This window comes from Camelus dromedarius, chromosome 29 (assembly GCF_036321535.1).
Source record: "Camelus dromedarius isolate mCamDro1 chromosome 29, mCamDro1.pat, whole genome shotgun sequence".
NCBI lineage: Eukaryota > Metazoa > Chordata > Mammalia > Artiodactyla > Camelidae > Camelus > Camelus dromedarius.
In genome coordinates this window covers 27,198,003-27,209,831 of record NC_087464.1, presented here as the reverse complement: position 1 = coordinate 27,209,831, position 11,829 = coordinate 27,198,003, and the positions used below count along the sequence as shown (strand labels likewise).

General features: G+C 42.8%; 1 protein-coding gene across 1 annotated transcript; it reads left to right on the top strand.

Annotated features, from left to right (window-relative positions):
• The first annotated feature begins 819 nt into the window (after nucleotides 1-819).
• Nucleotides 820-11,585, top strand: SPESP1 (sperm equatorial segment protein 1). Its single transcript, XM_031440942.2, has 2 exons — nucleotides 820-973; nucleotides 10,567-11,585. The coding sequence occupies exons 1-2, from the start codon at nucleotides 904-906 to the stop codon at nucleotides 11,583-11,585; spliced, it is 1,089 nt and encodes a 362-aa protein (XP_031296802.2). The 5' UTR covers nucleotides 820-903.
• The last annotated feature ends 244 nt before the right edge of the window (nucleotides 11,586-11,829 follow it).

The following is an 11,829-nucleotide window of genomic DNA, read 5'->3' as shown; positions in this document are numbered from 1 at the left end:
AGTCTCTCCCCACAGCCTCAGAATAAAATCCAAGCCCCTTGCTGCTTCAGGTAGAGATGTGGGTGTCTATAAAAATGTTTAAAACCTGCCATAAAGTAAAGTTGATTCTACAGTTCTATGATTTTGAACACATGTATAGATTCTGAGGCCCCCACAACAATCCATCGCCCCCAAGCCGCTCATGCAATCCCTTTATAGTCAAGCCCTTTCGCATCCCTAACCCCCGACGATCACCGATCTGTTCTCCATAGCGATCATTTTCTATTTCCCAAAAAATGGAACACAGTCTTCTTAAAAAAACAAAACAAATCCAAGCCCCTTAAGGTGGCTTTAGTGCTTCCACCTCTCTTCCCTCACCTCCAACAACTGCCCCTGCCTCCCGTGCAGTTAGACCGAACTATTTTCAGTTCACAGGGAGCTCCAAGCTTCGCGCCTCTGCACGCTTTTGAATGGGGAGACCTCCTCTGCGCTGCACGGTGCCCTGTGCTTCCCCGTCAGTGGCACTTCCACCTGCTGTAACGACCAGGTGCTTCGTCTCTCCCATGAGACGCTTCCCCCTGCTCAGGGACCATGTCTTAGGCAGGGACACGAGTGCAGGTTCCCAGGTGAGCCGCCCCCCGCTGGCCCCCCCTCGAAGCCCGGGGTTGCCCGGTCCCAGGCCTCGCAAGCACGTGCACAGGGCGCGGGGCGCCGCGCGCGGTGGCCCCGCCCTGGACGTGACACGCGGGGCGGGGCCTCGGCCTTCACGCCCCGCCCCCACCCCGCTGCGCATGCGCGCTGGGGCGACCGTTGTGGGCGCTCGGTCCTGAGGGGCCCTCGGCCGCCGACGCCGTTCCCTTCCGGCCTGAGGTCCCCGCCTGGTGGCCCAGGACGTTCCCGACGCATGGCGGTGTGCTGTGGACGATGCCCATGAAGTGCTTCGTCCTGCTGGTTGCGCTGTTGGTATGGCCTTCATCCGCGCCGGCGTACCCGAGTGAGTGGCGCCCGAGGCGGCAGCCGGGTGTGTTCGTGCGGAGCCCCCGGCTTCGGGCCGCTCGAGACCCGGCTCGTCCCTGCCCGGCCCCCACCTGCGTCCCTGGCGGCCCTGCCCGGGCCAGCCCTGGGCGAGGTGCGGCCATGCCCGCCCGCCCGCGCCGCGCCGCGCCGCGCCCTCCTCCAGCACCTGCCCGCTGCTGGCCGTGACCCGGCCGTGACCCCGGCCGTGACCCCAGGCGGTGACCCCGGCCGTGGCTGGGCCCGAGGGCCCCCAGTGAGACCGGGGCTCCGAGCTGGGTACGGTGGGCGAGCGGGCCTCTGCCTCTCCCGCGCCCCGCAGAGACGCCCGTGTTCCCCGGGCCGCTGACCCGAGGTCGCCGCAGGCGCGCCGGTGTGTGTGATGCAAGGCGGGCGCGCCGGGTGGGCGGGTGTTGCGGTTTCAGCCCGGGCGCAGCCTCTCGGACGTGAGCAGAAGCTTGCGGCCCCGGCGTCCTGGTGCGCGACGTTCTCGGCGCACGGCCGGCGCGTCCCCGGTGTGCTGTCCCGGCCGCTCGCCGCCCTTGACGGCGGAGCGGAGCCTGCGCTCCTCGCTGTCCGGCCCTTTGCCGGCCGAGCTCAGCCTCGCGGGTAGACATGGGAGACGCGGAGGCCGTGTGGCTCGCGGGCAGCTGCTGGACAGTCGCCGGCCCGCTGTGTGCCCCACCGGCTGAGCAGAATTACGACTTTCCACCTGTGCCTCCCTCCCCAGCAGCTGAAAACCGTAGGGTCATATTCGCGGTCCGGAGACTGCGGTGTGAACATCAGCGGGCACCTAGCGGCATTTCGGCGCCCGAGTCCAGTGCCTGGCGTCCGGCGTTCCGGGCAGGGCTGTGAGCTCGCTCATCTGGTCTACCTGCTGTGCGTCGCAGCAGTTGGTAACCCTGGGCTTTGGTTTACCTGAACAAATAAAATTTATCGGGTAGGTGTGAAAAACGTACCGCAGTGCTTGCTGGCTATGTATTTCAGACTTGTTAAAAAGCCTTAGTTAAAAATTAGATTTCAATAGTGAAAACACAGCACAACCTAAATTGTAGGTAGTAACGATAAAACTCTGAATCAAGTGCCCTGGATAACTGAAGTTAGCCCTTCCGCTGCCAGCGCTTACGGGTTAGTTGTTTTAAACAAAATCTTTGCAAAACTTGCCTTTCTTGTTGTCGAAGACAGCACATACCAAAGATACTACCTTTTCTTGCTGTCCAGGGGCCGCCGTTACTGACACCAGTTACTGCGCTTGGGGGTTGTAGGTCAGGGGGTCACATACGTGGAGACGTCCGCCGAGGCGACGTGAGTGCTGTCACACAGCATTCTCGGAGCCTGCTGGGTGCTCACCTCCGGGCAGTCGCCGGCCTAGCTGCGTAGTTTCACGGCCTGTGCTTTTTCTTCGTGCCCTCTTACCTAAACTTTCTTAAGGCTTGTAGGAAATGAAAAGATGCTTCTCAGAAAAAGGAATGACGTGTGTTGAAGATACAGATGATATAAGACACAGGAAAATACATACAGGTCATAGATCATAGAGGATATCTTAGAAAATGTGACTTACGTCTTTTCCACGGAAGTGGATTAAGGGATATATAGGGCAATGCTAACTAACATGGTTGCTTTCTCTGTGAACCCCGACTTATCATTGTGTTTGATTTAAATTAATCGTGTGTTTTTTATTTTATATGTCCACTGTCCCAACAATATTGGCACGAGAGTCATATAAAAATTGCTCTCTGATGCCAAAGAAAAGTCACATAGGTTTTCATAATGAAAAGTGCATCTTTAATAATTTTTTTCTGAATACTAACACAGTTTTGAGGTTATCTTATACAAACATTACTTCTATTAAATAATTACATTTGTTGAAAATCTCTGTACTTCTTGTAGCTGCCTGTACCTTTTTAATAGGCCCAACTCAAGTTTGGCTGGTACTGGTTTAGTCTGAATTCAGCTTGGTACCAATGAGACGTGGGTGTCCAGCAGTCTGCACTCCCTACAAACATATATGTCCTGATGGTGCTGGATCAACACCTTTTCACTATACACTTAAATTTATATACCTTCAGTTAATTTCCTTATATCTGATTTTTCCATGGTTTTAGGTTTTTTTCCAATTTTTAAAACCATGCCTCTTTAATGCATTTGCACTGTACAACTTGCTTTCTTATTTTTAAAGAGAATGCTTTTTGCTTTTTTAAAAAACTATAATTTCTAAATAAAATAGTTACATAAGTACTTTAACTACCTATTAACTACTATTAAAATATTGTTAAAATAAATTATATAATTTGCCTTTTATAATTTTAAGTCACTAAATATTCATGGGCCTGAAGCTACGAACACAAGAATGTGAAATATTAGTTTGAGGGCTTTTTGGTGGGGTGTCACGAATAACTGTTTTTTTCCCTGGTCATCTCTTTGGGTACATCAGCCAGCGTAGAGCTAATGATACAGGATTGTTTTAAGCTAGGATAACAAGACCTCTTAGCTTGGTTCTCTAGATGGGGTTAAAAGAAGGCTCAATATGTGAGTCTTTGGCATCTATCTCTGTTTTTAGGAAGGCCTTTGTCCTGATGGACCACAGAAGGCAAGCGAAGTAGTAAGGCAATAATTATTCAAACCTATTGGCAATTGACTGGAATTGAAAAGGAAAAATGGAAAGGAAAAGCAGATTCCTCTTATTTCAAGTACATTCAAAAGGTAAAACTCTCCTGGTTCTGGTGCTGCAAGTTCATGTCACGCTGTTTCCAGGCCCAAGGCCACAGTACTTGGAGGGGGTCTATCAAACCCGAGAAGGGAACACACCTCGTTAATGTTTTAGATCATGAGGAGCATGTCGTCTAATGTCAGTGTCCAGAGGGTGACCTTTAGGGGTATAGTCGTTCATTAGCCTGTCTATTAATATTTTATGGGAAAAAGTCCTGCCTTTCTGTTCTTTTGAGCTGCCTTGTATGTTTTTTTGATAGAATCTCACGTGCTTTTAAGACTTGTTTTCTGACATTAACCTGTTGTACCAAGACCACTTTATATGTCCTGTGACTGGAATGGAGTTAACCATCCTTCTGAGGAGACAACGTAGAGCACGGCGTTAGAGACACAGTGCTGAGGACGTGTGTCAGTGCTGGGATGATACTGTTACTGGGGTCATTTCACTCAGCAGAACTAGAAGAGGTGCATGTCAATGTCATGAATTTGTTTTGGCTCCTTACGTTTTGACATTACGCATTAGATAACTTTTTGATGTTTAACTCTTCACCTAAACTAAATTTGTATTTCTTTCTCAAAACAGTTATAGTGAAGCTGTTTTGGTTATCTGTTGCAGCGTGACAGATTACCCCCAAATTCTGTTATTTCTCAAGAAATAACACGTTGTCTGGACTCAGCCAGGCAGCTCTTCTGCGCACGTGGTGGCACTGAGGTTACTCGTACAGCTTGTGTTCAGCTGGAAGCTCGGCTTGGTTGAGAACGTCCAGCACAGCTTCTCATCTTGCAGGGTCTCTCTCTGCATGACTTCTCATGGTTCAGTGGTCTAGCCCAAGTGTCTTTATCCCATGGCAGCTTGCTTCCAGGATGGAGCTGTATAGGCCCCCAGCATACACACTCTTACCAAGCCTGTGCTGTGTCAGACTTGCCAACGTCCTGTAATGGGCCAGCATCACACAGGGTGAGCCCATGTTGAGTCTGGGAAGGAAGCGACTATCTGAGAGCATAGCTACCAAGAAATGCAGAGCCAGAAAGTTACATTTCTTCTTTTTAGCGTCATTGAGGTGTAATTGACTAGTAAGATTTGTAATGTTAAAGAGTACACTGCGGTGATTTGACATGTGTATGTCTTGTGCAAGGATTCCCACCATTGAGTCAGTTAACACACACCACCTCACGTCTTTACCTCTTTGTGTGTCATCAACCTAGTCACCATATTACACACTCGATCCTGAGGCTTTGTTTGTCTTATACCTGAAAGTTTGTCCCCTATTTCCCTTCCCCCCAACCCTACAGTTACATTTCTTTAACTAGAATGCTTAATTAATATGAACATAAATGTTTGTTTGTTTTACCTGTCAGCAAAATTAAAATTTGAATTAACAAATTATAGAAAAACTACCAGATGGAGAATAAGATGCAGTGTTTCTTTTTGTGATCGTTCTTTGAGTACACCCTCTAACGAAGCACAGGTACTACAACTTTGATTTGAGCTGGGAGTACTTTAGCTCAGTTATTCAAGTTCACTTTAATTCGAAGGTGTTGGTGTTTTAGCTATCGGTTCTTACATGACAACAGCTTTCAGGTATTAATTCTTACTTGCAACGCTTAACGTCTGTGAAATATGGGAAGTCTGTTCTTTGTGAGCTCACTTCGTGAAGGGAAAATATAAGCAATCTGTTCTCCAGAGTTAAGGACATTCAGCCAGAGTCTGGTCTGCCTATAAATGATTCTACATGTGGGTTTACGTTAAGCTTTATACACAAGAGTGCTGATAAGACCATTCTGGTTTTCACACTTGTGGTAATAAACATCCTAGTTATATTTGCATCTTTTAAAAAAATGAGCATCCATGATTCTTGGTCAGATTTTGAGTGCAGTCACCAATTGCCATATCAAGATTACAGGCCAAGGGCAAAGTTAAAACATAGGAGTTCTTAAAGCACAAAGATCAGATGTATTCCATTGAACTTTAACTTTTTTGTCTTTATATGAAAGTTTAAAAATTTATCTTTCATTGTTTACTGAGCTACTAGGTTTCCCCCAGTTATATGGAATATTTTGCTGCTACCTTCAACTTACCAGGTATTTATTCCTACACCAAACCACATGTTTAAATTAACAACATTACTGGGCTTTAAGGCCTTCGTTTTTTAAAACATAAATTGCATTTTAAATACATGATCAGATAGCACCCATCTTATACTAAGAGATACAATTTTTTTTTTAGAATTCCATCTTACGGTGTTTTTGAGTGTGTTCTTTTGTATCACCTGGGTGTTATATTATGTGTACGTGACTCACCACGATCTTTCGGTGTCAGCGTTTTACCAGTTGGAGTGAAAGGTAGAAACCTTGCCTCCCTCTGCCCTCTCCCGTTCATAGTATAATTATCGTAAGTATTTCCTTTACGTACGTTGAGAGCCATGTCAGACAGTGTTATAATTTTTGTTTTAACTGTCAAACATCATTTGGCAAACTCAAGAAGAAAAGGAAAGTCCCCTGAATTTGCCCATATTTTTGCTCTTTCTGTTCTTTCTTCCGTCCCAGTGTTCAGGATTCCTTCTTTTATCATTTCCTTTCTGTTTAATGAACTTCATTTAGTCATTCTTTCGTGGTCGGTCTTCTAGTGACAACATATCTTAATTTTTCTTCACCTGAGAGGTCTTGGTTATCTTTTTATTTCTGAAGGATATTTTCCTTTGATAAAGAATTCTTGGTTGGCAGTCCTTTTTTTTCTTTCAACACTTGAAAATTATTATTCTGTTCCCTTCTGACCTCCACGATTTCTCATGAGAATTCAAATTGTCATTTAAATTGTTTCTCTCTTGCTTCTTTCAAGATTTACATAGTACTTCTTTCAATATTTTTTCTTTTTCTTTAGAGTTTTCAGAAATTTGACCATGATATTTCTTGACATGGATTTCTTTGGATTTATTCTGTTTGAGATTCACTCAGCTTCTTGAATCTGTAAATTCATGTCTTTTGCCAAATTTGGGAAACTTTCAGCCATTAGTATGTCTTTGAATACTGCTTCCAACTTTCTTTCTCCTTTCCTTCCAAGGTTCAGATGACATGAATGTGAGACCTTGTAGTTACAGTCTCACAAGGCCCTGAGGCTCTGTCCGCTCTTCTTTCCTCCCGCTTCCTCTGTGCTGTTCAGTTGGACGATCGCTGCTGTTCTGTCGTCAGCGCAGTGCCGCCTTCCTCTTCCCCCTCCTTTCTGCCATCGAGCCTGCCCATCGAGCTTTTTCACTTCATAGTCCTCTAAATGATTTAGAGTTTGTCTAAAATTCAGCTTTAATTTTTCATTGCTATAGGCAATTAACCAGTGCACACTATTTTACTAGAAACATTAATTGTACTTTAAAATCAGTTTGATGCCAAACCTCAAGCCTTTTCTTTTAAAAGCCTTTAGCTAAATACATATGCTATTAATTTAAAACTGTTCTAGTTTACAGGCTCATAATTAATAATGTCATGAACTATAACCAAGCTCATATCAAAATAAAATATAATTCATATTAAGTATTATCAGAGAATTATAACACATTTTAATGGAAAAATTCTATTTGTCCTTATGATTTAACAATATTATGTAGGTTTATAATAACCCACATTTTTTAAGAAACCAAGTGTTTGGTTTGTAACACATTTCAAGTGAAATCCTATTTTCACATTATATTTATTTATTTTTCAATACAGTTCTTGAAAAGTTTAGCTATATTAGCTCAAGTGCAAAAATTCAAATTCTGCATAGGTTTGAATGTGCCCTATTTACTTTCCAGTTTTGTATTCTGTGATAACTACACAATCACCATACAAATAAAACACATAAAAATACTTTTTTTTAAAAAAGTAAAGTTTTTAAAAATTAACTATCTTAAAAGCTTTTGCACAGCAAAGGAAACCATAAACAAAATGAGAAGACAGCCTACAGAATGGGAGAAGATGTTTGCAAATGATGCAACTGACAATGGGCTAATTTCCAAACTATACAAACAGCTTATACAGCTTAATAACAAAAACAAACAAACAACCCAGTCAGAAACCGAGCAGAAGACCTAAATAGACATTTCTCCAAAAAGATACCCAGATGGCCAGCAGGCACATGGAAAGATGCTCAGTGTTGCTAATTATTAGAGAAATGCAAATCAAAACTAGACTGAGGTATCACCTCACCCCTGTCAGAATGGCCATCATTAAAAAGTCCACAAATGCTAAATGCTGGAGAGGGTGTGGAGAGAAAGGAACCCTCCTACACTGTTGGTGGGAATGTAAATTGGTGCAGCCACCATGGAGGACAGTATGGAGATTCCTTAAAAAGCTAAAAATAGAGTTGCCATATGATCCAGCAATCCCACTCCTGAGCATATATCCAGAAAACTGTAATTCAAAAAGACACATGCACCCCAGTGTTCATAGTAGCACTATATACAACAGCCAAGACATGGAAACAATGTAAATGTCCATCGACAGATGACTGGATAAAGAAGTTATGGCATGTTTACACAGTGGAATACTATTCAGCCATAGAAAATAATAATGCCATTTGCAGGAACATGGATGGCTCTGGAGATCATCATACTAAGTGAAGTAACCCAGAAAGAGAAAGAAAAATACCATATGATATCACTCATTGTGGAATCTAAAAAAAAAAAAAGACAAATGAACTTATTTGCAAAACAGAAATAGACTCACAGACATAGAAAACAAACTTATGGTTACCAGAGGGGAAGGGGATGGGAAGGAATAAATTAGGAGTTCAAGATTTGCAGATCCTGGCTAGTATATATAAAATAGATAAACAAGTTTATACTGTAGAGCACAGGGAACTATATTCGATATCTTGTAGTAGCTTACGGTGAAAAAGAATATGAAAACCAATATATATATTCATGTATGACTGAAGCATTATACTGTACACCAGAAATTGACACATTGTAAACGGATTATACTTCAGTTAGAAAAAAAAGAAATTTTATATTAACTTCCTCTCACTTTGAAGTAATTTTGTGTCTAGGGAGTAAAACATAGATATCTAAAGACTCCTTCAGTGACCAACTTCAGTCCAGTTCCCTTTCCTCAGAGGCGAATACCTGCATGAATTTGGTGTGTTATCCTTTGAATCCATTAAAGAAAAATTCTCAATTCGCAGACAGAATGCATGCTACTATGTCACTGACCCATAAAAAGTTACAAGGATCATACAAAACCTCCCTTATGTTTTATATCTTTTTTCACTCATCATCATCAAATGTGTCTTGGAATATGCAAAACTCTTCTCAGCATGACACAAAATGCAGAATCTGCTGTTAGAAGCTATGTCTCTAGGAGACAAGTCTGGGATCTTCCCACTATCACATTGCCTCACTAAACTGTTCTGATTAAGATTTTTTTAAAAAAGAAATATGCTTTCAATTTTGATTAAACTTCCATCTGGTCTTTCTAAGTTGTAACAGAAGAGTTGAGAAAGGAGATAAAGTATTTTTGTACTATTTTGTGCTTGCCAAAGATAAGGATAGCAGAAAGCTGGTTGCATTTTGCCTGCAGAGGGAGGGTTCGGCCAGGAGGTGCTCATCAGTGCTCAAGGCAGTAAGTCACTTTGTGTCTGTGACAGTGGCGAGGTCAGTTCAGAATTCTAGCACCTAAAATTAAAACCTTCTGACTTTGGACTGCGGGAGTTGAGCAGAATTTTAGAATATATTATTTCAATAATATTATATTCAATAATTATATTCAATTCAGTAATATTATATTCAGTAATCTTTTATTTTCTGCATTATAAATGAGAGACTTTACCACTCAGATCCTGCAAAATGCCAGTACAAATAGAGCCAAGACTAAAATGTTGATGATTTAGATCAGGAATCAGCAAACTTTTTCTGTAAAGGGCCCAAGAGTAAGCATTTTTGGCAGCATGGTCTCTGTTGCAACTATTCAGCTCCTGCGGCCAAAAGCAGCCATAGAGAATACATTAACAAATGGGCAAGACTGGCCAGGTTCCAAAATACCTTTATTTATAAAAACATTTGGGTGGATGTGATCCACAGGCTGTAGTCAGATCTTTGCTGGGTTGAAGGCAGTGGTACACTGGTAAATGTTTCACAACTGGCTTTTCTGGGGGATGGGTAAGCCCTAATTTACAGCATTTGCCCATTTACATGGTGCAAATACTCTCACCATGGTCAACTTCACGCTACCTACTTGACATCACTTAATAGGGAGGTGACAGAGATCAACAGTGGCACCCCAGTGCACAGCGTTTCTCACGAGCATAAACAATAGTAAAATGAGAAAAAATAGTAAGAAAGGGATGAGTTTCGAATGTTTATTCCCTTTGTATTGAGTACATTTTATTTAATTGTAAATGTGTATAATTTAATTTTTAATGATGTCTCTATTTGCCATCTGACTCACAAAATTTCTAAAAATTTACTAATTGGCTCTGGTGAGCCAGACTGGACCTACTACGGCACACCACTGTGTCGGAGAGCATAATCCAGAATTCTGTCTTAGTGAGTTTCCTGTTGAATCATAAATTATATGGGGGAGTAAAAGCAAAGACATACAGAGAATTGTGTTAATATGCAACTTCTGCACTAACCTTGAAAAAATGATTTTGTTCATTTAAATGAGAGTTGACTGTCAAAGATGGGGAGGGTGTAGCTTAGTGGAAGAGTGTGTGCTTAGCGTGCACGAGGTCCTGGGTTCAATCCCCAGGGCCTCCATTTTAAAAAAAAAAACGTGCTTTATTTCTTGGCTCTTTATCTCAACTTTAGCATAAGAAGTAAATTTAGGCCAGTAGATTCTGTCAGCACGTCATGCATGGTAATAAACACCACTTCTGTCTGGTTTTTCCTCAAGGACTAACTGTGATGCCTGACGAAGAACAAAACTTGAATCATTACGTGCAAGTTTTACAGAACCTAATACTAAGTGTTCCCACCAAGGGGCCAGGTCATCAGAGAAAATCAAAGACTCCAAGTAATGTTAATTCTGCAGCATCGAGAGTATCAAAGTTTAAGGAGGTGAAGTCGCACGATGAAGCCACAGCTGAGAACGATGTGTTGATCAGTCCTGTCACTGACGAAACTACAACTTTCCCTACCAGGGGCTTCACGCTGGAAGTAGAGAGGGAAAAACACACTAAAAGCACAGCGTTCTGGTCAATTAAGCCAAATAACATTTCTGTTGTTTTACATGCGAAAGAACCTTACATTGAAAAAGAAGAGCCGGAGCCGGAGCCGGAGCTGCCTGTAAGACAGACTGAGGCACCGAAGCCAGTGCCAAATGCCACCGAACTGCCCACAAGGGAGAACACCGTCGTGGACACCGCCACAGAGCTGGAGGACGTTCCTCAGCTCTCGGGAGACTACGAAGCGGAACAGTCTGAAGCACTGACGTTTGAAGAACACCCACAGGATTTGTATAATGAACGCATCCTGAAAAAAATTTCAGATATCAGTGCGCAGGTGCAGCGGGTGCCTCTTCCTGAGAGCCTCAAGCCAGAATACAGAGCGGACATCGAAGCTGCCAAAGAGCACCTCAAACGGAGCCTTGCTCTGGCAGCCGCAGCAGAGCATAAAGTGGAGAAGATGTACAAATCTCAGATGTTACCGCTAGGGCGGAGCAGCGGGGGGGCCGACGACGTTGAAACTGTTATTAACGTGCTGTATAATTCTAGATCTAGGCTACCTGAATATTTCAATATTAGGTATGTTCCGCCAGGGATGAGAGCAAAAGCTACTATAGTATCCAACACATTGAGAAAAATACTTTGTGTAAGTCTAGGGGAAACGGAAAACCTTATTAGGAAGCTATTAAACAATAACATAAAAATGTTAAACCTACTTAATACCCACGACAAAGCTGACTTAGGCTGACTGCGTTCATTCACAGAAGAAATAAGCACATTAGTGATTCAAAAGTTGTATAAAATTTTTCTGTTGTAGTTCAGTGTGCTAACATCTCTTCATGTCACGTGTTAACGAAAATTTTTCATATGCACTAAAAACCTAACAGTTAAAAATAAAATTTTTGTTCAGGAATTTGTAGTTTTTTCTTGTTAATTTTCAAAGTTATGAAGATCTAATCTTTACAGTGGTTAAGCTTTGATTTTACTTGAAT